Source organism: Garra rufa, chromosome 4 (assembly GCF_049309525.1).
Source record: "Garra rufa chromosome 4, GarRuf1.0, whole genome shotgun sequence".
Lineage (NCBI taxonomy): Eukaryota > Metazoa > Chordata > Actinopteri > Cypriniformes > Cyprinidae > Garra > Garra rufa.
In genome coordinates this window covers 52,477,965-52,503,574 of record NC_133364.1, presented here as the reverse complement: position 1 = coordinate 52,503,574, position 25,610 = coordinate 52,477,965, and the positions used below count along the sequence as shown (strand labels likewise).

At 39.5% G+C, this 25,610-nt stretch overlaps 2 protein-coding genes across 2 annotated transcripts; one reads left to right on the top strand and one right to left on the bottom strand.

The window, feature by feature from the left end:
• Nucleotides 1-1,378: 1,378 nt before the first annotated feature.
• Nucleotides 1,379-8,289, bottom strand: LOC141334147 (uncharacterized). The gene is made up of 2 exons (XM_073839282.1): nucleotides 8,158-8,289; nucleotides 1,379-3,136 (listed from the first exon to the last, which is right to left on the bottom strand). The coding sequence occupies exons 1-2, from the start codon at nucleotides 8,240-8,242 to the stop codon at nucleotides 1,911-1,913; spliced, it is 1,311 nt and encodes a 436-aa protein (XP_073695383.1). The 5' UTR covers nucleotides 8,243-8,289; the 3' UTR covers nucleotides 1,379-1,910.
• Nucleotides 8,290-14,687: 6,398 nt separating this feature from the next.
• On the top strand, nucleotides 14,688-21,956 carry LOC141333009 (G2/M phase-specific E3 ubiquitin-protein ligase). Its single transcript, XM_073837960.1, has 14 exons — nucleotides 14,688-14,780; nucleotides 14,898-14,973; nucleotides 15,283-15,569; nucleotides 15,653-15,706; nucleotides 15,784-15,872; nucleotides 16,114-16,170; nucleotides 16,272-16,477; nucleotides 16,598-16,697; nucleotides 16,964-17,120; nucleotides 17,213-17,310; nucleotides 17,403-17,550; nucleotides 17,985-18,105; nucleotides 18,184-18,224; nucleotides 21,882-21,956. The coding sequence occupies exons 1-14, from the start codon at nucleotides 14,688-14,690 to the stop codon at nucleotides 21,954-21,956; spliced, it is 1,602 nt and encodes a 533-aa protein (XP_073694061.1).
• Nucleotides 21,957-25,610: the final 3,654 nt, after the last annotated feature.

Here is a 25,610-nt window from a genome sequence, read left to right as displayed (position 1 = left end):
AAACATGCCCAATCTGGCAACACTGTTCCTGGTTTTGTGTTTGAGTGTCATGTGAAAACCAGGTTTGTCTGCAAGTCTGTAAAGTCACATATAATAAAATGTCCACTAGATATCAGTGTCAGACAGACACTCGGAGAACTTACAGACAAGCAGTAAATAAACTGCAGTAATACTATGTGCAGCGCAATGCATTTTTTTCTTTAATGCCACTGGTTCAGTATAACAAAACAGGGTCAGGTGATGGAAACCTGTCAATCAGTATGCTGTCTTGTTGGAGACATAATCGCTTATCAATTATACAAAATAAAAAGTTGACTGACACTCAACCCTAATGCAAAGCTAATGCTTGTGAACCAACATCTCCAGCTTCATTTTGCTTGAGAACAGAATAAATATGTTGGTCCACTAGCTAGATCAGCACTCTACCAGTATAAACCAACCTGCATCAGCAGTATACTTGCATCAACCAGTCTGGACCAGCACTATACCAGCTTAAACCAACCTGGACCAGCACTAGCCAGCATAGACCAGCGTAGATCAGCTTGGAATACAGATTGCTCTAGATAAAAATAATAGAGGTTGTAATGCCAAAAGATCATTACAATTAACGACCATGAGCACTTGTGGTGTGTTTTGACGTGTTGCTCAGTTTATCTAGAAATGATAAAACTGTTCCTCCTTTGTCTCGGGGTCTGGTTGAAACCAAGCCCCAGTCTGCCACTTGAATGGCTTGATAAAATGAACATTACGGTTTATATAATCTGCCCTACTTAGTGTTAAGAGTAAATAAACTGCAAATAATCAACTATTAAATCTATTAAGATGTCAGCAGACAATGAATAAACAAATTCAAAAACAGCATCACCAGCTTCACTTATAAAACCAGTTTATTTTCTTTGAATGGCTACAAAAGTTCTTGAAAAATGAATACATCACGACAGTCCTCTTATAGATTGGAGAAGCAGAGGTAATTCAGTCCTTCAGTCGTGTAGCTCTGGTGCAGGATCACAATGCTCCCGTCACTGAGATTGAGTTGCTCTGGTGTGGTGGTATTTTACTGAACCGAACTGATGAAAAATTACTCATGTTGCTTACCACTGAAGAGTACATTATGAAATCAAATGTACCTACAGCAACAAAGATGGCTTGGGCATAACACAAACATGACAGACAAACTGACAGGAAGAAAGAGCTCAGGTTAGAAAACAAAACACTCTCTAGTCATCTGTAAGTATTCGGCTTCTATTACATTTCCCATGTTCACACTTAATGGGACCCCAGTTATTACTCCAAGCCTCCATAATTTATTTCCTATTTGACTGCAACTGCAAAACATTGCTCACATACCATTTTCATTTTATCACTATCCATATGCTCTATTACATATTATCACCAATCCTTCATCTTCAAGAACTTTTTACACTTGATGTCATCTGCTTGTTTCAACTCATTTATTAATGCAATTACCCCTCTGTAAAATGCACTACAGTTTTTAATTCCTCCTGTTCTCAATTTATTGATTCCCTACACAATCACCAGCACTGCTTACTTTCCTTTACCTCTTTGGTTGTTTTCTCTAGACTTACTTTTTATGTTATTTGATCGGAAGATCTGAAAGATCCCATGCATTTAACCTCCCCTTGACAAAACGGGGAGAGAAGTGGTCAAAAGAAACTGTGATACAGATACAGTCTACTTGTGATCCAATCAACCAAAACACATTTAAACCCAGGTGTAAACAAAGCCCAAATTCACTGCTCAGATATTTAGAAATTTATTAGAGGTGCTTATGTGAACCTCAAGATTGTCTTGTTTCTGCAAGTCTTTCCACAGTGATGTTACAGTTAAGATTTCTCTCTGGTGTTATTACATGACTCATATCACACTGATAACATAAACATACAGTTCTCTCATGTGTGAAACCTCATGTGGTATTTAAGTGTTGCTTTATTTCTAAAACTCTTTCCGCAGTGACCACATATAAATGGTTTCTCTCCAGAGTGAACTCTCATGTGTCTGTTAAGGGACCCTTTTTGGTTGAAACTTTTTCCACATTGCTGGCAGGTGAAAGGCTTCTCTCCTGTGTGAACTCTTTTGTGGACTTCAAAGTGTCGTTTATAATTAAACTTCTTTCCGCACTGAGGGCATGTGTAGGGCTGCTCTCCAGAGTGAATTCTTATGTGGTCTTCAAAGAGCTGTTTTTTAAGAAAACTCTTTCCACACTCAGAGCATGTGTAGGGATTCTCTCTATGAGTTCTCATATGAAATTCAAGGTTTTCATGTTGATCAAAACTCATTCCACACTGATCACACGTGTAAGACTGATCTCCATTGTGAATTCTCATGTGTCTATTAAAGCTTTCTTTTTGAGTGAAACTTACTCCACACTGTTGGCAGGTGAAAAGGCTCTCTCCAGTGTGAACTGTCATGTGGCAATCAAGGTGTTCTCTCCGGTTAAAACTTCTTCCACACTGTTGGCAGGAGTAGGGCTTCTCTCCAGAGTGAACCCTCATGTGACTGTCAAGGTTTCCTTTCCGGTTAAAACCTCTTCCACACTGTTGACAGGTGAAAGGCTTCTCTCCAGTATGAACTCTCATGTGTCTGTTAAGGGATCCTTTTTGGTTAAAACTTCTTCCACATTGCTGGCAGGTGAAAGGCTTATCTCCAGTGTGAACTCTTATGTGGTCTTCAAAGCGTACTTTATAATTAAACTTCTTTCCACACTGAAGGCATGTGTAGGGTTGCTTAGTGTGAATTATCCTATGGTCTTCAAAGTGTTGTTTTTGATGGAAACTCTGTCCACACTCAGGGCATGTGTAGGGATTCTCTCCAATGTGACTCCTAACATGTGTTTTAAGATTTTTTCTATGAATGAAATGCTTTCCACACTGTTGACAGCCATACGGTTTCTCTCCTGTGTGAACTCTCATGTGTCTTTTAATACTTACTGTTTGTTTGAAACACTTTCCACACTGTTGACAGGTGAAATAACTTCTTCCAGTCTTTTGAGTCCTTTTTCTTAAGGGAGTCTTTTCAGTCAGTGAACAACTAAAAGATTTTTCTTCATTTATGCAATCATGATCTTTCTCTTCCATTTCGTTTAGTACTTGACTCTCCTCTTTCAGTTCCCTCAGGTCTAAGGTGAAAGAAGACAAAAGTTTACCGCAGTTTAATGACAAAAAACAACAGACATCAAAACATTCGAACATGTAAAGTGTCAAAACTAACATACAACTTCAGTCTATATCCACGAAGCAAATGTAGTGGACAGCACATTCCAGGGCCCAGTTTATGGCAAGGGCCCCTCCCTGTCCACAATAGTGGACAAAGGTTTGCTTCATATTGATTGGATCTTGGTGGACTAACATAAGCAAACTGTCCAACGCCATCAGATAAGGATGCCAGGACAACTGCCAGACACCTCTTTGAGGGCAAGAAGAGACCTTTAGGACAAAAACCCAGGAAGAACAGAACTTCCTATTGGTCAAGATGCAGTTTCTGCCCTCCACCCACCTTGAGACTGCTTTCTAAGGTTTGGTCCTGTGACAGCCATAAAAATTCCTTAGGATCTCCAGACACAGCAGCAATGGGTGAAACAAAGAGAGATCACAAAGATCCATCCAAATCCATTCATAACTATGTTTTCAAACCTTGAACTGATGCGAACCATAACACACACTTCTTATACTTATTCAGAGAAATAAGTATTCTCACTGACAGCGATGTGTAGTGCAACATCTTACACAAACTCAGCTGTTAATGGACAAATGAATGCATGCATGACAGTTCAATCTTTTCCCATCATGTTTGGACTTAATGTGTTCATTACATGATCAAATGTTTTCTGATTGTGTTTTGGAAAGTGAGAAATGCACCAGTAAAATATTATTAACACTTTTCTAACTTTGTGTTTGGACTATGCAAATGACTTCCACAAGAGGAAAGAAGGGTGGGCTACCCCATGTCCCCCCCGCTCTGATGGAACCATCCAATCACAGCATGGAAATGGAGAAGCACCAAATTGCAAACTCCTCCTCATCGGAAAGGTATAAAGGTACCTCTCCAAAAGACACTCCTTGTTCTGTGTCTGCTGCCCATTACAGGGAAGGCAGCAACAGATAATCGTTCTGAGTCTAAGTCCCGTAGGGGAAGGGACACTAACAGAGCAACAAAGTTCTGAGTCTGAGTCCCGTCAGGGAAAGACATAACAGTTACACCAGTTCTGAGTCTTAGGCCGCAAGGGTGAGACAGTAACAGATCAAATTTCTTTCTGAGTCTGCGGCCAATTACTGGGAAGGCAGCTACAGATACCTCCATTCTGAGTCTCTAGCTCCACAAGAGAGAGACACTAACAAACACAACCCTTCTGAGCCCACTGTCCAGAGAGACAGAAACAAACGTTGCACGCTTCGAGTCTCCAGCTTTGAGACAGCAGCAGATACGACCACGTTCTGTCTGTGAAGAAAGAGATATTTTCCACGTTCAGAGTCTTCGTCCAGCGAGGCAACCACAGATGCAGCACGTCCTAAGTCTCCATCCGAGAGAGACAAAGCGGATTGACCAAGTTCTGAGTCTCTAGCCGAGAGAGGCAGAAGACCAACAGACATTTGCAACAAGGTTAGGCTCCAGCAAGCAAACCTTCACTTCAGGTACCTTTGCTTGCGTGTTCCAAGCTAAGGGCCTTCAGCCCCTACACCAGGGCCACATCTACGTGTTCCAGATCTTAGGACCCTTTGGTGCTCCAGGAGATCAGCATCCTACAGCGCTTCAGGGCTCTAGAGTGCGACCTAATTTCTCAATGGTGCGACTAAAAAAAAATCAAAGGTTGCACCGGTGCGACCAGCCGTTCGAGGGGGCAAAAACGACAGACACACATTAGTAGAGTTGTGACTTTCGCGAATGAACCGATTCTTTTGAACGGCTCATAAACATGAACGATGGGAGCCAAGTCGCGGCTGGGGGGGAGCCGTTCTTTCTGTCGTTCTTTTTTCCTATGCGTGTTTCACACAGATGCACACAAATTATTCCCGGATGGTCTACTACTTAACTTAAGAATTTGAAGTGCGGATCAATGCACACTCACGGCTAATATTGCCCACAATACATTGCGCGGTGAACGAGGATCCGATTAGAACTACAAACACGCATAAAATTTGTTTAAGAAAACTACAAACATGGCGGATACGCGCTACCAACGGACAGGTAGAGAAAGGGGTTTTTGAGATAACTAATCAATGTGTAACCTAATAAATAATATTTAAATAATGTTATCCATGGTATATTTCTTGTGCAGCAACATTATGAACTTTTATAATGACAGGTTTGGTCATTAACTTTTAAATGCATCATTATGCAAACACGAGCAAAGTTCTCGGCATAAAAGACTAGTATAAGAATGTGCCTCTTCATTTCTCTCCAATACGGTAGGAAATCAAATTAAACGAAATGTAGATGATATTAACTGACAGGGCAGTTTAAACAGTGACAGGATTTAGGTAACTAAGCAACAGACGAAGCCTACTTTTCTGCTACATACTCAAAAGTATGTACTTTTTCTTCACAAAAAGAGTACACACTTTAAGGGCATAGTATAAGTATGCGAATTGGGATGCAGCAACACACTTTGTACTAAAGGTAAATCCAAAATAGTGATGCCACTGTCTAAGGCGCAGAGGGATGTTGTGCAGCCCTATGGAATATAGTCCACACATGACAAATGAGGTAATAATCAATATTTCAGAATAATTCAAACTCAGATATTGGTGTGTGATATCTGAGTTTTAATTATTTGACTACAAATCTCACCTCATAATTCCTCCCAGTGATTATTTCCAGGATAAACTGAGATGCCCCCAAACTGGCTTCTTAAAACTGACTAAATATTTAAAAAGAGCCAAAAGAGCCGTTCTTTTGAACGGCTCTTTGAAAGGAACCGATCGCCAAGATCCGGATCCCCTCAAAGAGCCATAAATCCCATCACTACACATTAGACCCAAATTGTGGTCTAAACTAATCGGAGATGAAGGACGGATCCCGCCTCCCCTCTGGCCGTGGTCGAGATATTCCTGTACGTGTGTGTACGTTTGAAAATGCATGTGATGCAGTCAGGCTGTCTCTACATGGTCAAGTGTTTACAATGCTTCCTCCGCATAAAACGCAGACTGGATCGCGGACTCCATTCATAAAAACCGAATTTGCTCTGGCGCGGAATGATAAATCAAAAGTTGGTCTGTCACTTAATTCAAATCGCGATATGGACTAGTGTCTGTGAAAACTGAAAGGCAAAAATACCGTTTAATATGAATCCTGCATGTTCTGTTTGCCTCTATGTATGAATGGTGGAGTGGAGACGTGTATTTTTTTTTTTAACTACACGCGTATAGGCTACTGAAGCACGCATGACGCTCCCGCTAATTTTTGGCATTTGCATCTCACATTAACAGATAAACTCAATCTCCAAACCTGCTGTGAGTGTCACTTTTACCGTTTCATTTGAGAAAGCATAATATCATACTGTACACACAGAAACTTCACGGCAACCTGTCAAAATAAAAGTACGGTAAAAAAAATAATAATAAAAAAAAAGAATTTAAAAAGTGAACTTGTAAAACTGCGGTGTTAAATGTGATGCGGTTTAAAATTTGTGTGCACCTAACTTTTGTGCTGGTGCACCTAAGAAAAAAAGTTAGGCACACCAGTGCAACCAGTGCAAAAAGTAAGTCTAGAGCCCTGTGCTCAAGGTTGTCGAAACGGATTCCTGCTCCTTTTCCCACTGACTGCTCCCAGCACAACCAGTGGAAGAATTCACCGCTACCGGACTGCTCAATCAACCACAGAGAACGTAAATATCACTTCCAATCCTCTTCCAGAGACCTTGGCATTGTTGTGTCCTATTAGTATATGATTTTTCTAATTTACATTAGATATTGTATAGCCGATTGCAGTTGATAACAAATAATAGCTCATTTATTTGTTTGATGCATAATAAGGTTCTTTACCTTATTTGTTTCAGAGTAGCAACAGTTTATCTTTCCATAAGATAACATAGCTATGACATAGTAACACCCAACTGAATCACATTTTATGCATCGTATGCACTTTTTTCCTTTTGCATTTATTGTATTCATTTAATAGTTTATTACTCTTGTCTATCATTTGTTAATAAATTTATTTTATTACACTTGTGTCTTCCTTGTGTTGATAATACAGTGAGAGGTTCTACAAGCTAGATATCCCACCAATCTTTCTTATGTGATGTACTCATAACCGCACATTAAGTGACATGTGATCCAAGATTCATAACGTTATCGGTGATACGAGTACCCATCACTACACTAACTTTAAGTTCTTCATCAAGCAGTCTTTAGCATTGTGTGTAATACAAATCTTCCTAGATCATAATCCCATCGGGTCGCAATCGTACGTTAATTCAGACGTTAATTTGCTGGTGTCTGAAAATGAGTTTTGCCATTAAAATTGTTTTAAATGTCTGAAATGTCGATGGTAGTTGGTAGCTTGATATGAAAATGTGGGAAATAAACAGCGGTGCTGACGTCTCGAATAAACTCCACTTTTGTTCCTTTAGCCCCACTTGGCCCAAGATATTTAAATAATAAGTCATATGTGAGGTTGATGAATGATAGGCAAATGTATTTATTTCCTGCCCGATATACCGTTATTAGGCCTACCTCAAGGACCGGCTGTTAACAATCTGTTCAATAATGACATGGACCATTTTTACTGTGACTGACTAAACAACAAAATTTTAGTCGATTAAGCCTCTTCTCGACGACTAACATTCAGTAAACTATTAAGGGGGCAGCACTAGTCGAGTGAAAGGGACCGCTGTCACTAGACTTTATTTTGCATATGTCTCAATTACATCAGAGCAAGTTAGACCACATGCAAAACTTTTATTTAACTATTTCATATGAAAAAAATGTTACTCAATCCTAGCGGTGCACCTTAAAGTTTACATATTAAATGAGACACAAGTTTACAAATGCTATTTTTAAATCAGAGCTGAACTTTAAGAAAAAAATTAAGAAAGCTGCAGAAGGGCAAACGGAGCAGAAAAACACCTGCCAAAGACAAATAAATTGAGAAGATGTACAGGACAGTTTATAGCATAGTCCAGATTTGAGAATGAAAACCAACCTGTTTGTTCCTCAGTATCTTCATGTTTGACTCTGAATGTTTCTTCAATCTTCACGTCTTCACTCTCCTCTTTAATAAATGCCATCTTTATAATAGTGTCACGTGGATCTCAGTTGCTTCACCAGGAGTTTTATTCTGTTTGGAAAAAGGTCTCTTTAAGATGAGATTTATTAATAGAAATATAAAAAAAGAAAAAAATGAAATCTCTGTGTGCATCTCAATCAGCTCTAGTTCAGTAGTCAGTGCACTAGTAAGGGAATCAGAGTAATAGTTAATGGACTTAAAGGATTTGATTTGACAAACACTCAAACATTTTAACTTACTTTTTCATTTGATTAACATTTAATGATTAGTATATAATTACATTAATTCGATTACACACTTTAGAATTGCTATTGAATTAAAAAGTTGTCATTACAACAACCAAACATTTGCAATTTTTTGTCAAAGTTGTCCTTTCTCATGTTTGAGTTTGTTCTCGTTGTATTGATCTGTTTTGAGCAGCAGGTCTCTCAGCGATCGGCGATTCAATACAGTGAATCATTTTGTGAATCAACTAACTCAATTGACTCGGAGTTTGTTATTCGTGTTTCTGATCTGAATCACTAACAGAGAGAAATCAGGCGCTGTGTGGATGTACTTTACTCTCTCAAAATAACGTTCATTATTAGATAAAATATTACAATATTATATGCAATAATTATAAAGTTTAAAATCGCCTGTAAACCATATAAAATAGACTGAACGCGCATGAATTTAAACACTAAATGATTAAAACTACAGACCTTCCTTCAACTGAAAGCATTCACTGATGCAGGTGCGCGCCGCAGCCTTATGACGTCACACCACCAGATCAAAAATAAAAGTCCTGTTCACGCGCTTCTGTGTCTACAATCCAAAGAGTGCACTGATATTTACCTCCCATGGTGCAACGCCTTGTCGTGGCGGCGAGGCTTGCGTGTTCTTGTGATCCCAAGAGCTATGCCGGCGGGAGCCTAGTGCTCCTGGCAGGTCCAACCTAGCCGGACAGGTTGAGGGGGAAGAGCCAGACGAAGCATGCACCCCGGTCCTCCAGGCTCGGGGGTTGGGCTCAGGGCTAACAACCCCGACCCATAAAAAAACCCCAAACGTTACAGAAACAGCAACAGAGAAAAACTCCGCATCTGGCTGCAGTGGTCCTCCAGAGTCCCATCTGGTGACTCGTATGAATGACAGTGGTGAAAGCCGAAAGGAAGCCACTGAAAGGAAGATGGAAGTCCTAAGTGCCAAGACCAAAACCAAAATTGGATTCTGGAATGTTCGTACTATGTACGAAATGGGAAAACTGGCACAGATCACGGCGGAGATGAGACGATATAGCCTGCACATCCTGGGGGTCAGCGAGAGCAGGTGGACCGGATCAGGTAAAATGAAAACCAGCACAGGCGAGACGGTACTGTACTCTGGAAGGGAGGACGATTGGCACCACGAGGGTGTTGCCATCATCCTTCGCAGAGGAACAGAGAAATCTCTGATGCAGTGGAAGCCGGTTAGCAGCAGACTCATGAGCGCCAGGATGAGAGGACGACACGTCAACATCACCCTGATCCAATGCTATGCCCCAACAAACGATGGCGACGAGGAGGCCAAGGATGTGTTTTATGAGCAGCTCCAGTCCGAACTGGAAGCAGCTCCACGTCACGACCTCATCGTCATCTTGGGAGACCTCAATGCCAAGGTGGGGAGCAACAACACTCACCATGACAGAGCCATGGGGACACATGGATGTGGTGTCATGAACGACAACGGGGAACGCCTAGTGGAGTTCTGCACCTTGAACCACATGGTCATTGGTGGAACCCTGTTCCCTCATCGGGACATCCACAAGCTGACCTGGTGTTCACCCAATGGAAGAGACAAGAACCAGATTGACCATCTCATGATCAATGGCACATGGAGGCGGTCGTTGCTGGACGTCAAGGTGAAAAGAGGGGCGGACGTCGGCAGCGATCATCACCTTGTGACTGCACTGATAAGACTAAAATTGCAGACCACAAGCCGCAAGACAGCCATGCTGAAACACTTTGATGTCAGCAGGCTGCGAGACACCAAGGTGAAGACTGCTTTTGTGGTACAAGTGAGGAACAGGTTTCAGGCACTGCAAGCCCTAGATGAAGAAACAGGAAGGGCAGATGAGCCCAACAAGCAGTGGGAACAGGTGGCTTCATTGTACTCCAAAGGCAGTGAAGCATGTGTGGGTTACAAACGGAAAAAGAAAAAAGAGTGGCTGGCTGAGAATACCTGGAAGGCCATCGACGAAAGACGTAACCTTAAGAAAAAACTGACAGAAGCCAAATCAGGGAGACTGCAGGAAAGATACCTACAACAGTACAGAGAAGCTAACAAGACGGTGAAAAGAATGGTAAGAGCAGACAAGCGAGCCTTCATGGACAACCTGGCAATGCAAGCAGAGGACGCTGCCGACCGAGGGGAACAAGGCACTCTGTTCAGAATCACCAAAGCTTTATGCGGTAAACACCATGGCAGCGCCAGTGCTCCCCCCATCAAAGACAAACAAGGCAGACTGCTAAAAATGGAAAACGAACAAGAGGCACGTTGGGCACAACACTTTCAGGAAGTCCTCAACAGACCACCGCCTGAAGAAGAAGCTGACATACAGGATGCCAGTGCTGACCTTGATATCAACACTGACACGCCTGGAAAGGAAGAAATCGTGGCAGCAATCAGATCCCTTAAGAACAGAAAAGCCCCTGGACATGACAACCTCAACGCTGAGCTGTTCAAGGCCGACCCGGACTTAGCAGCCGCCATCCTCCAGCCGCTCTTCAGAACAATCTGGGAAAGGAAGCAAGTTCCAGATGACTGGAATAAAGGTATCATAGTGAAGATCCCCAAGAAAGGAGCCCTCAGTGACTGTAACAACTGGCGCGGAATAACCCTCCTGTCAGTACCAAGCAAGATTCTTGCCAAGGTCATCATGCAACGGATATCTGACGCCGTTGACAAGTCACTGAGGAATGAACAAGCCGGATTTCGTAAAGGAAGAGGATGTATCGACCAGATCTTCGCTCTGCGTAACATCATCGAGCAATGCACAGAGTGGCAGAGACAGCTGTACATCAACTTCGTCGACTTTGAGAAGGCATTTGACAGCATCCACAGGGACAGCCTCTGGCACATTTTGAGAGCCTATGGAATCCCAGACCAGATTGTCGAACTGATCAAGAGCTTCTACACCAACTTCTCATGCAGCGTGGGAAACAGCGATCTGCGATTTGAGGTGAAGACGGGAGTCAGACAAGGATGCGTCATGTCTGCGCTGCTCTTCAACCTGGCCATTGACTGGGTCATGAGACGCACGACAGAAGATGGGGCAAGAGGCATCCGATGGACACTCTTCTCTTCTCTTGAAGACCTCGACTTTGCAGATGACCTGGCTCTGTTATCCCACACCCATCAACATATGCAGGAGAAGACAAACCGTCTGAACACCTTCGCGAGACAAGTTGGGTTGAAGATCAGCCAGAGAAAAACAGAGGTAATGACACTGAACATCGACTCACCAGCTCCTGTTAAGGTGGATGGTAATGAGTTGCCAACCACAGAAAGCTTCACCTACCTGGGCAGCATCGTGACACAGGATGGTGGCGCTGGAAACGACATTCAGAGCAGACTCAACAAGGCCAGGACAGTGTTCATGACCCTTAACAACGTTTGGAGGTCATCACAATACAGTGTCCACACCAAGTTGAGAATCTACCAGAGCTGTGTCATGTCAGCGCTGCTGTACGGGTCGGAATGCTGGCGGATGACTGAAGGTGACCTCAACAAACTGTCTACCTTCCACACCACAAGTCTTAGGAAGATCCTTCGCATCTTCTGGCCAAGGAAAATCTCCAACCATGACCTTCTCCAGCGATGCAAGCAAGAGGACATGGACACCATCATCACAAGAAGACGATGGAGATGGATTGGCCATGTTATGCGAAGGGACTGCACCTCCATCTCCAAGACAGCCCTGCACTGGACCCCTGAGGGGAAAAGAAAGAGGGGAAGACCAAAGAACACATGGCGGCGAACAGTAGAGGCAGAGCTGAAAACCCTGAACCACACCTGGGGCACCATTGAAAAGCTGACCAAAGACAGGCAGAAGTGGATGATCTTTGTTGCTGCCCTACACGCCAGTAGGCGTAACAGGCAGTAGTAGTAGTAGCACTGATATTTACAGGGAAACACATACGAACTATAAAACTTATGCCAATGGTATTAAGAATTTTTGTTTTATTGGTGAAATACACATTAAGAATATATATAAAGAATGAAATGATAAAAATATTATTTTACAAAAAATTACAAATGGTGATATTTATAATTTTAGTTACTTATTTATTGATTATTGTATTTTTCTGAAATGCATTCTTTCATTTATTCATTTCTGACAATATTCATGTCCACAATTGTTTCTTTCCATGTTCATTTAATATTTACTTAATTTCGTATTTATTTCTGCATTATGTCTACATTTATTTACTTATTTACTAAGACATTTATTTATTTAGACCTTTCTTTGTCAGCAAGAGAGAAGCTCTGAGGCCAGTGTGACCCACCAAAAATGTTTTTTTTTTTTTTTTTTTTTTTTTTTTTAACAAAAAATGCTAAGATAAAGATAAATGACTGATAATGTGAAGCATGTGAATGATATGCTAAACTCACTTCCTAAGAGTGTTTTTACCACTTCCAAAACAACCCCCTTTCAAAAATTTGGGAGCATCTGAATCCTCAAAGATGCATTAACATGATATGAAACATTTATAAAAAAAAAAACATTTATATTTTCATTTCAAAGGTGAAGAAACAAATGACTTCACTAAGTTCCCAGTACAGCCGACTACTGAAGCCCAAGCTGAGCTGCAGTTATTGCACACTTTCTTGTACAATTAAAAATGATAAATGTGGACTGACAAATTCAGATCCTCAATTAAATGGCAATAAATGTCAGCAGGGCCCTTTTTGAATGGAGAAATATCATGACAACGATGTTGAAAAAATGATTTAAACTGAAGTGTAAAAGATAATTTGATAAATGTATGTTCCAATTTTATTACACTCTTGTCTATTAAAATTACTCCTTTTTACTAAAGTACTTTTTTTTAAAGTCATCAATTTGTTAAAGGTGCAGTGTGTAATATTTAAGATTATCTCTAGACAGAAATGCAATATCATATACATAACTATGTTTTCAGGGGTGAATAAAGACCTTACTTAATTAACCATTATGTTTTTATTACCTTACAATTACCAGTTTATATCTACATACACCGCGGGTCTATGGGATTAATTTTGTGCCAATAAGACTGAACGTAACTTTATAAAACTGAACGTAACTTTCCAAGAAACGATCAAAAATATGCCACAGCAAAAGAAGAAAAACACAATGAAAATGAAAAAATGAACTCAGTCGCACGAATTTAACATCCTCTTCAAATATGCTTCATTCTTTGTTAATGATTCTCAAAGATTCGTTTTCGCGAATAATGGATTCTGAATGCGTTGCCACAGCTTTCGCTTACGCTTCGCAAATTTTCGTTTGCTGTTTTGGCACAAATCTCTCGTGGGGGCGGGCTTAACAGCGATCTACTCTGATTGGCTAATGCGATTTTGATGGACAGTTGCTCTCTGACCTGGACGCAGACGGTGACGTCAGTGGTGCGCATATTGGAAAGTTGTCGCGGTGGGCAATACGTCGTCGTCTCTTCGTTTCTAAAGATGAGCTCCCAGGAGAGACACGGAGCGGCATCATCTTCAGGGCAGCTTGAAGTACGTTCGTGTTGCTAAAGTAACGTTAATCAATAACATCGATGAAAGTTTTATTCATGTACAGTGTGCAACAGTTATTTTGCGGGTTATTGTTGTTATTCACAAGTTTGCAGTGCACTGATGTTATGTCATGTAGTTTGATTGTTTTAATTTTAGTTAGATTGCTCTTTTTTATACAGTTATACTTATTATATTTAAGGACGTGTCATTGTAGTGCAGGTATCAAACTGGTTTTTATATTCTACAGCAAGGCATTAATCTTGGTGCAGATGCTGCAGAAGCAGCTGTACGTAACATCCTTGAAATTCTAGGGAAAACCAGCACAAGGCAGGGTCAGCACTCGGGACAGAGTCAGCACTCTGGGCAGAGTCAAACAGTGGACCAAGAGATGGCCAGGTTTCAGTTTTGCAGTCATGACAATAACAAATAGCAACACTTTCTATTTATAATACATTTTAACACTATACATAGAACAGTGGTAGTAGTTAGGGGCTATTTTTGAGGTTTGTTGTGTTCCCAATAAACATATCTATGTATTAAAGATAAGTTAATAATATTAGTAATTTTCATTTTCAATCTATTGAAGGTCTTTCCCTGGATTTTTTAAGCGTGGTTCAAAAAGACGGCTACCCAGCTGTAGCAGACCAGCGAAGCTCAACAAACTATGGAAACCTTTTGTGTTTTCAGTTTTTCTTTTAAATAAAAATACAGACATGGCCCCTTCATCAGCTGATGAGGTGCAGCTTTTGCAAGCTGGCTTGGGTAAACGGAATGTCACTATGCCTGATGACTTGACACATTCAGAGGTGATGCATGTTTATACACCATTCGTTTATTAAACAGCTTTGCCTTTCCTTAGTTATCAACAACTAAAAACCTTTATAATAATTATTTTCTAATCTGGAGTTAAATGTGTATTTTAGGTCTCTAGCCTGTTCAGTGATGCATACCCAAAAATGAAGTCCGCATCTGGAGGCTGGCTTCTCTACAAAGCAACTGGTATGATCTGTGCAGTAACATAAAGGGACCTGTTTTACATTATCACACAGCGTTAATAGTTTTGTGAATTTCCTTTGTTTATGTACATTTTAAAACATAAGAAGAAGATTATTTGCAGAGTTATTATTGTATGAAAGTCTTGCTTTTTTTATTGTCAGTTTATTTTAATATGTAGTTTTTTTGTCCTTTGTAAACGATCTTAGAAGTAACTATAATAACAAAGTAGCACTTGCAATTACAGCATATATAGTTTAAATGGAATTGAAAAGCATTTTAATTTAATAATTTTTGCCATTTTTATTTATTCAGGAGGACAGGGAAGACGGCGGTTAAATTTAGTTCCTCCGGAGTCTGAAGGATACAGTGGCAGCACAATTAGAAGTGCAACTGCAGGGGGAAAAACAATGTTGTATATTGTTCCTTTACAAGATGAGTTTGACCTGTCACCTCTACCATCTGATGCCCAGGAGTTCTCTCAGATGCCTAAAGCTGAATGTAAGAAATGCTTCAAATCTATGCCACTACAGATGCTTGCTCTGCACGTAAAGGAATGCAACACTGCTGAATATGAGACACTTTCAGACTCAGAACCAGAGGTAAGATAAATTGTTTAAATAAACCTAATGGGTATTCTGTAAGATTCATGTGGAAATATGTCAAATGTTTTGTCTATTTCTAGCTGTCCAATCTACCTCCTGATTCACCCGATTTATCTCCTGCTACTGAAGAAAAGGTAATCACTTAGTTGCTTGGGTTGACATTATTCTTACATCTTTTAATGTGTATTTTACATCATTACATGCTTTTTAGTCAACAGAGGCAAAGTGTCCTGTTTGTCTGCAAAGTTTTCCTGTGATGGAATTGGAGCTACATGCCAGTTTTTGTGGCGATTTAGATAGGTAATGGTAATGCTATGAACAGAATCAACAATGTAATCTTGTGGTGCGTTATGTGATATGCATGCCTAAGTCCTGTTAGTTAAAGATTCTGAATGTTCTAAGTTATGTTTACAGTACATGGCAGTTGACATTTGTGGCATTGTGCATATTAGTTTTTTATTGATTATCAAATCAAAAATGTTTGTTTTACATAACCACTGGTTTACATTTTCACTGGTAAATGATTGCATTCTCTCTTTAGTCCAGTTAACTGTCCAAGCCCTGATTTAATGGAGCCACAAAAAGAAGAAATGTCATGGTAATTGTCCGCAATATTCTTAATTAATAAAGTACTTTTAAAACATAACTGGTATATCACAATGCTGTCTAAAACACTCTATTTTTATTACAATTTGACAGTGAAGAGGATGTACTGCGATGGATAGCTGCACGTGTTGACACCACTAAAGAATTTAGTATCTGTGTGTCCAGAATGAACCTCTTAGAAAGAGGTATGTCACTGTGGAAGCGTCAAAAGCTCAGCTCCCCAATCAATACTTTAAAGGTTACATTCATGGGAGAGGCTGGAGTTGACACAGGCGCTCTGCGTAAAGAATTCCTGACAGGTGAGGATTTTTGCATCTGATACCTTTGATCACAAAACATTTGCAATGTTAATTCATTTGTTCTGGTCAGATTGTTTGGTGTCTTCATCTTGGAATGTTGCTAATTTTTTTTAACTATAGAAATGATTAGTGGTATAGAGACCCGGCTCTTCGAAGGAGAGGATGGTAAAGGAAAAATGCCAAAGTACTCAATAAATGACCTTGACAATGGCCTGTTTCGGTAAGTGTCATTAAAGAAAGTTAATAGAACATGGTTTGGATTAGACTTACATGAGGAATTTGTAAACACAGGAAATTAAGTACTTTTTTTCTGTAGAAGAATAATTTAGGTATTTTTTAACATTATCTTAGTTTAGCTGTTGTATTACACTCTCTAGTGTCATACAACACAAATAACAAAGCATAGAAATGGTTCCTACAATAAGTTGAAAATGTACTTGCTGACTGTAGAAGTTGTATTTCACAATTTTCCTGTTATTGATATAGAGTTGCTGGGGAAATATTTGCCGTAAGTCTCGCGCAAGGTGGTCCAGCTCCACGATTTTTACAGGAATGGTGTTACAATTACCTTCTAAGTGGAAACCTTGAAAACATCACGGTGGATAATGTTAATGACATGGAATTTTCACCACTGATTAAATTGGTATATCTCTAAACAATTTGTAATTCTGTAGTTTACATCTATTGCCATGTACCTTTTATAAATGTTTCAAGAAAATCTTCAATTCTGTCTAGATCGAGGAGACTTCAGACCTGTCAAAATACAGTGATCAAATAATGAGCTGTGGCTACACTGGCCCTATAAATGAGCAAAACAAGGGCATTATAAAGAGGTATCATGTTATGCATTCCTTAAGTCTATATTCTAAACAATGTAAGTTTAATAATTAGATTGTAAAACAATGTTTGTTTCTGTTCTATAAAGAGCAATTGCAATGCATGCCGCTGCTCGACGGACTCTTATGCTTCAGCAGCTCCGTGAGGGTCTCCAACTTTACCGTCTAGTGGATATCATGGAGAAGAACAAAGAAGTATGCCGTAGCCTCTTTGTTTTTGAAGGTGGCAATGATCAGGTGAGGTGCATAGCTTTTCTAAAAAATGTTGAAGCAGGGGTTCTCAATTTAGGTCCTGGGGGCCCACTGCTCTGGGCTGCGTTTCCAAAAAGCATTGTAAGTTGATAGTAGAACCAATGTTACCAGTGGAGCTATGATCAACTTGGGTTTTGTAATGCTTTTGGAAAACAGCCCAGCACAATTTGTATCTTTTTTTAACGCACCTGATTCAGATCATGAGCTTGTTATGAGACCGCTCCATGAACTAAACCAAGTGTGTCAGATGAAAGAAACATACAAAATGTGCAGTGGGTCCCCAGAACTGGAATTGAGAACCACTGTGTTAGAGAAACTTTTTGAATGCTGCATGCAGCATGCTCTTTAGATGATGTGTCTTTTTTCCCCCTCTTAACTTACCTTGTCATCAAGCGAGTGGCTCTTTCTTGTTTTTCCAGGTGGACTCTCAATACATCGTATCACATCTTGACCCCAAAATGAGTGAGAGTGGCACTCTGAAGCACAGCAAAGAAATGCAAATCTTGAATAACTTCCAGGATTTTCTTATGGAACTTGAAGGTAAGTTTGTTGTTATTCCAAAACGTTTGAAAGACTATTTTTGGAGCTTAAACACATAATATATGTTTATTGCCCTAGATGGAGATCCTGAGGATGAGGAGGCACTTTCTGTGTCAAAAGTAATGCAGTGGCTGTCTGGTCAAGCACACGTGCATCTGCTTCTTTCAGAAAGACAAGCTTTTAAAATCACTGTTCTATTTGACCATGCATGCATGGAACGTATGCCAGACCACAGAATTTGCTACCCTGTGGTCAGTGCATGCACCCAGACAATCACGTTTCCCACTGCACATTCAACAAGTTTAAATGAATTTAAAGAGAACATGAAAATTGCAGTGCAACAGGGAGCTTACTTTTACAGGGTTTAAAACAGATTTGTTAATACATTCCTTTGCCCTTTTAATTGGACTTGGAGCTTTTGAAATAAGAGAGACTACACTTAATCATTTGTTTTATTTTCGAAAGAGTGGCTTACAAGATTTCAAAACATTGTTATGAAGTTAGTTTTACATAAACATTACATGTGTGTTCTTGTGAATTAAATTTCTGATGGACCTGCATGTTTTTCTTTGCAAGGTTTTAAATTTGCACATTATGAAGTTAGTTTTGCCTAAATGTTCCATGTGTTTTCTTGTAAATTCAATTTCTGATGGAAATTCATGCGTTTTTGTACGTTTTCCTTGTTTTTATGTTAGAAGTGAAATGTTAAATAAAGCACAGTCTTTGAATAATACCAAGTGACTGGACATAGAGCTCTCGGTTATTCAATGATGATGTCAGGGGATCAATTAATCCCTGCAGAAGAGCAAGGCTCAGTTCAGATAAAGGGCATTGGATCTCTGGAACCACCACACCATCTTCTGGGTCAGTATCAGTTTGCTGTTGACACAAATGCTCCATTGTCTGCAAAATCAAAGAAACATTAAGTAGGTGAAAAAGTTGCCAGCTGTTTTGAAATAATGTCAATGACTTTTGCTCATGTTCAAATCTGGTATTAAGATGTGTTTTCAATTTATATACATCACAAGTGATCAAGTAAGGCACATTTACAAAGAGGTCTGCTACCATGCTTTTGAAGCTCTTTTGTTGTAATAAAGACATTGCGTTAAATACCTTAAGATCCACACAAAAATAATTTAACATTTTTTTAAGAAATAATGGTGATGAAATTAAGAATTTTAGAGATGAATAAAGAATACCTCTACATCTGGCTCAGTCACTGGTGTCTGCAAATTTCCTATGTACCAAAGCTGATTTGGTGAAAGATTTCTTTCGGTTCTGATAGGATGGTTGTTCCAGCTCCCAATGAAGCACTTCAGGTCAGATTTCAGCCGTGGAAGAATTGTGTTGTGCACACAAAAGAGGTGTAATTCATTTGATAAATCAAGCACTCCATCTTCTACCATTGCATGCAGGATTTCATAATATTTTGAAGTGACAGCTGACCAAACATCACACCACAGGCGCTCAATTCTTAAAAAAAAAAAGATTTTTGTTTAGTAATCTTACAAAACAGCAAACAGACTCTGGTATAATGAAATGCCACACATTAACATGTCCGAAAAAATGTCATCAAACAAGTGGTTGTTGGACCCCAACAAAAATAACATAAAATAGCACCTTTGATTGTGAACGCTTTTTCCGGCAATGAAGCTACCTCGACCAGTTCCTCGTACTGAGAACATGCAACGCGCAATGTCCACGTTTTCAACTCCCTGGTCACCACGTACTCTGGAAAAGATTTAGGGAATATTCATTCAAAGTTAGGTTTCATTCAAAGAAATATTTGCAACTGGATATTAAAAGTCATTAGCTTTGAAAATTTATAAACATTGGTCACTTTTTGTAAAGACAGAACACTGCAAGATTTAAAAATACCAAAACTCACATTTGTGAAGAATTCAATATATCATAATTCACTCAGTTCTTTGAATTTGCTTTGTGCAAATATAGTACCACACACTGATATCACACAACATGTAGTTAAGATGTTGACTCCTAAAAAAAAAAGGCTAAGATATTACATAAAAGACACGTATTAACAGTGTTCTTACCTTGAAGGCCACCCATGTTTGTGAACACCCTCCAGGAAGAATAAGAAAGCTGTTGATGCCTTGTTGTTTTCAGCAGCATCAAGGTAAAGGATCTATAAAAAAAGGGGGTTCAGGAGAAACATTTAAATATATATTTTAAAAAATTCACTTTAAACATACATTGTACAGACCAGTGTTGCAAGCAGTATCACATATCTATTTTGCCCAGTTTCTCAGACAAGGCTTAAGCCAGATTTCTCTCTTTTGCTGATCATCAAAGAAGATATTTTTAAGAATGTTCCTAACCAAACAGTTGACAGCAGCCACTGATTTCCAGAGTAGCTCCTGTAGATCTGTAATTAAAGCTCCTAGATGTTGACTGATGATTTGATGCAGTAATTGCAAAGTTCCAGTTCTTGCTAAGCAGTATCCAGGAGGTAATCCAAATGTAACGTCAATGCCTACCATCAACTGTCTGTTTACCCAAAATATCTTCTTTTGCATTCAGCAGAAGAGAGAATCTTAAGGGCCATTTACATTATAACGATAATTATAAAAAAATAACGTTTTAAAAATCTTTCTTAATTCAGGAGAATAGCAGGGTTCACACCATAACTATAACGATAAAGGTACAGAGAACAATATCTTTGGGATCACTTTTTTAAAACAATTTTTTCCAGCTGATGAATGCTAAAACTATACTGTCAGACATTTTTAGGCAGATTACATTTGACTATTGGTGATCGCACTGCGGGATTTATGTATGAATTAAAGACTGTAGTGGTGAGAAAGCAGTGCGTCTTCTGTGAGATTGTAACACTTGACTTAAGGTTCTAAGCAAGCTGGCAAAATATATGCTTTACAGCTAGGACAATTGAGCATTCCTTCAGCCTTCAGAGAGAGAGCACACAGTCTTTGCTGTCATATTTTGGAAAAAAGACATTTGGGAATAAAACGAAAGCTTCAGCAGCAGGTCATCTATATTAATTTTAGTGACTGGGAACACTGCAACGCACAGGCTTAAAATAAACAATGTTATTGTTATCGTCCACTGGTGTAGATGCATATAGAGTTAAAAGTTACAGTTATTGTTACAATGTGAACGGCTCATTACAGGTGTTTAGGTTTGAAACAAGTGGAGGCTATGTAAATTATTTTGGGGGAAATATCCCTTTAAGTTTTAAAACAGAACAAAGTCAATGCTTGACAAACAGTACCTTTCTTGAGAATCCATCAATCCCACCAAAAATCACAATATTGAATCTAGAAAACAAAAATATAAACAAAAGACTATGCTGTTTGTTTGCAGTCATTTAGTTTAGGGTATTTCTGAAGGCATGTTTAATGTGTTTACATGTGTAATTATATAAAGGAAAAGATGAGATTTTCTGTATGTGTGTACATGCAAGTGTACTTACGTGATTAGCTTATGGTTGGTGTCCACATGAACTAGGGACAATGGTGCAGGGACAGAGTAACTTCTGCGAGCTATAAAACCAAGCTGAACCATTCTGGCCAAAATTCCAGCTCCATCCACCCGTTGCATAGATGCCTTCATTCTGTTCCACTGTATCCGGTGCCCTCTAGCCAAAAGCTCCCCTTTCATTAGTCTGTAGCCAGCATGTGGCATTCTTATTTTTATTGATCTCACAACATGATCAAGTTCTTCATCTGATATGTTTGAATAGCAGTCTCTGACAGACAGGGTGTGTTCCTTCAATCTTCTGTTCATTGTTCTTCTAGAAACGCCACAGATCCGAGAAAGATGCTCAACAGGGAGGGCAGTATGAAGGAGTTCCTCAAGGTTCTCTCTTGTGATATCCAAACGGGGGCGCCCCACGTTTCCCCAAGTGCAGGTTACAATATCAGATGCAGTTGTTGAATTTTCTTCAGAACTTACATTTACATGAATTATGTTTATTAGCTCCTGTAGACCTGTAATTAAAGCTTCTGGGATGTTGAGATGATTTGATGCCGTAATGGCCAAATCCAGTTGCTGTTTAGCAGTATCCAGGAGGTACTCCAAGTCTAAAGTTTCATTCCGAGAAATCAAGCTGAACTTTGTCCGCATACGCTGTAAAATGTCTTCTTGCACTTGTTGCTGCAGGTATAAACATTACCAAGCATTAATGTGTAGTTAAAAACATTTTTGAACAGCTCCTTTAGAACATAAGCCAAGATAAGGACTAGAAAACCAGTTTTACCGTAATTAAGCTTTATAATATGCAATCATTCAGTGCCTACCTGGAAAAGTGACATTTGTCTTTGGTCCTGACCAAAGTAGCATTAAAAGAAAAGAAGATTAGGCAATTAGGCAATATCTATTTTATAGTGACATCTATACACTGGATCTTGATATACATAAAACGTTTTTACAAAAAAAAAAACGTTTCTAAACACAACATTTAAACAATAAAAGTGTTAAATAAAGCCAGAACTGTTGCACACTGTACATGAATAAAACTTTCATCGATGTTATTGATTAACGTTACTTTAGCAACACGAACTTACTTCAAGCTGCCCTGAAGGACAAGCTGAGGTTGAAGATGATGCCGCTCCGTGTCTCTCCTGGGAGCTCATCTTTAGAAACGAAGAGACAACGACGTATTGCCCACCGCGACAACTTTCCAATATGCGCACCACTGACGTCACCGTCTGCGTCCAGGTCAGAGAGCAACTGTCCATCAAAATCGCATTAGCCAATCAGAGTAGATCGCTGTTAAGCCCGCCCCCACGAGAGATTTGTGCCAAAACAGCAAACGAAAATTTGCGAAGCGTAAGCGAAAGCTGTGGCAACGCATTCAGAATCCATTATTCGCGAAAACGAATCTTTGAGAATCATTAACAAAGAATGAAGCATATTTGAAGAGGATGTTAAATTCGTGCGACTGAGTTCATTTTTTCATTTTCATTGTGTTTTTCTTCTTTTGCTGTGGCATATTTTTGATCGTTTCTTGGAAAGTTACGTTCAGTTTTATAAAGTTACGTTCAGTCTTATTGGCACAAAATTAATCCCATACGGGTCCCTCCACATGGAAGCCGTTATGTTTCTACTGTAGCCCTGAACGGACAAACTGCTCTACAGATCGCGTTCCATCACTGCTGTTCTTGGGAAAAAACACTGACACAATGATGAACAAGTAACTGCAATATTCACAATAACATCGTTTTATTGAATTATCAAGTAAATATAATTCTCTTATTTACGTTTTAAAATAAACTTCATTATTCTTTGCTGTCTGAAACGACGACATCTTAATTGCGTGTCGGTTGCCGTAGTGTCTGTAAAGGGAGGGGTGAGCGGTGGACGGAGCCCTTGGTTGCAATCAGGTTGCAATTCAAAACTTAACCGCTAGATGCCGCAAAAATCTACACACTGCACCTTTAAATAAACTAGATTTTACCTTTATTGTGGATATTTATATACGTCTATTAATTATTCAAAAAGACTTTACAGATTGATAGAAGATGAGAAGTATCCAAATTAACTGAGCGATCAAGAAAACTGAATGTTAGATGAATCTGATCAGGAAGCAGGACCAGTTAAAAAAATTGTCTGGGACTGGGATACTTACAATTAAAAGAGTGCTTTTCTAACTACAAAAACCCAACCAAAAAACAACAGAAACAGAGGCAATCTGAAAAACAGAGATGTCAGCATTCATTCAAAATACCAGTGTAAGGCAATCTTCTGCTGATCATTCAGAAATTAGCAACTAATAATAAATGGAAACGGTAAAAATTACTGAGATTTCTTAGTTACCTCCTTGACCTCTGAAAAACCCAACACTTTCATATCCAATCAATGAATTTTGATTTTTTTTTTTTAAATCACATATTATCTTAAATAGTAATAGTGTCAGCTTAGAAAACAAAATAGATCTTTAATATACAAAACTAAAAATAAGACCATAACAAATCATTAACGCTCATTTAATTTCCAGCTCAAACTATTGAGTAGAATCTTTTTTTTTTTTTTTTTTTTTACAGAGACATACAGAGAAATACACCGCAATATCTAGAACCTATTCTGATTCATCAACACAGTTTCACTGAAGATCCAATAAATGCATAAACCCAGGATAGAGCGTCTGAGTGAATGTGGTGTGTTCTGTGTGGATGAGGCTCATTGTGTCAGAGACGCTGGAGAAGGACAGAGTTCACTCTCATCCACATACACTCCTATTCTATGGCTGGACACCAGGGGCCTCATGTACAAAGACTTGCGTTGAATTCATACTAAAACATAGCGTACGGACAAAGCTGTAAATGTGCGTACGCAGTAAAAAAATCAGATGTATGAAACACTGCGTACGCGGAATTCCACGCATATCTCTTTGTACATCCGAATTAACGTGAAATTGAGCGCACATGCACGAGCGCAAAACCCCTCCCTGCCTCCTCCCCCGTATTAATATGGTAATGACTCCACTTTGGCAAAACCAAACGAAAAAGCAAGCAAGAGAAACTTAACAGAATGTGATTTGAAGGTGCTCCTCACCGGTAGACCAGAGAAAAACTGTTATTTGCAAGTTTGTAAAAAAAAAAAAAAAAAATAGAGTGGGAGAGTTTAGCTGACGCGGTTAACGCAGTGGGGTTTGAACATCGCACTGTGAACGAATTAAAAAAGAAATGGTCCGATGTAAAGGTGCAGGTGGAGAACAGCGGTGACTTAGCCTACGTTTCAGCGCATCAGTCAGAGTCATAGAGCGCAAGCAGATGAACATCGTTGTCTTGTAACGGTAAAATATCTTGTTTGAATAAGTGCAACGTTGTCTTTATGAAATGAACAATAGTAGGCCTATGTCTATAAAGGTTCATATAATGCCTCACCACACGGTGCGATGCTGACATAATGTGATTTAGTTTGACACAAAGCAACCGAGTGATCCTTGTCAGCTAGGTAAAATATTTTATAAGAAGCCCTTTTTTCAGAGCCCTTTTTTCAGTTTCAGCACATGCCCCTCAAAAGGTCTGTGCACGGCTCTGGTCTGGTGCCACCGGCATTTCAGCTGCCAAATCGCCCGCTCTACAAGTGCGAGAATGGGCATCATTGTATCTGCGCTCTTGGTCAGTTTGTGGGTTGTTGAGGGGGGTTAACAGCCACGTCTTTAATGGATAACCGCGGTCTCCTGATATGCAGCTAAATAATTACGCTCAATAAAATAAAATAAAGTAAAACTTAGCTGTTTCCGATTCACGTATCCAAATTGTTCTTCAGATGGCGCCTTTATAGCAATGTCTGTGCAGTCGATCGCTTGCGCTTACATTAGGAAAACCGGTGATCGCTGCAAATTGCGCTTTGTTTGGCTGGTCAACTGCATGGTATGGAAATCTTATATACCTGCTAGACATGCGGATGATCCCGTCCCATACAGCTGGCATTGCACGGCTCAAAGACGACTGGCTTAACCCCGAGCGATCTGCCAGTTCCCTTTGGAAAGAACAATTTGCCAGGAAACCAAGCGTTAT

Excerpts from the sequence above, each read along its gene's own strand:
- LOC141334147 (XM_073839282.1), bottom strand. The coding sequence starts at position 8,242 with ATGGCATTTATTAAAGAGGAGAGTGAAGACGTGAAGATTGAAGAAACA. Across the intron at positions 3,137-8,157 it reads AGATACTGAGGAACAAACAG|ACCTGAGGGAACTGAAAGAG; the intron begins GTTGGTTTTCAT and ends CTTTCACCTTAG.
- LOC141333009 (XM_073837960.1), top strand. The coding sequence starts at position 14,688 with ATGGCCCCTTCATCAGCTGATGAGGTGCAGCTTTTGCAAGCTGGCTTG. Across the intron at positions 16,698-16,963 it reads CTTGACAATGGCCTGTTTCG|AGTTGCTGGGGAAATATTTG; the intron begins GTAAGTGTCATT and ends TTATTGATATAG. Across the intron at positions 17,551-17,984 it reads TTGAAGGTGGCAATGATCAG|GTGGACTCTCAATACATCGT; the intron begins GTGAGGTGCATA and ends TTGTTTTTCCAG.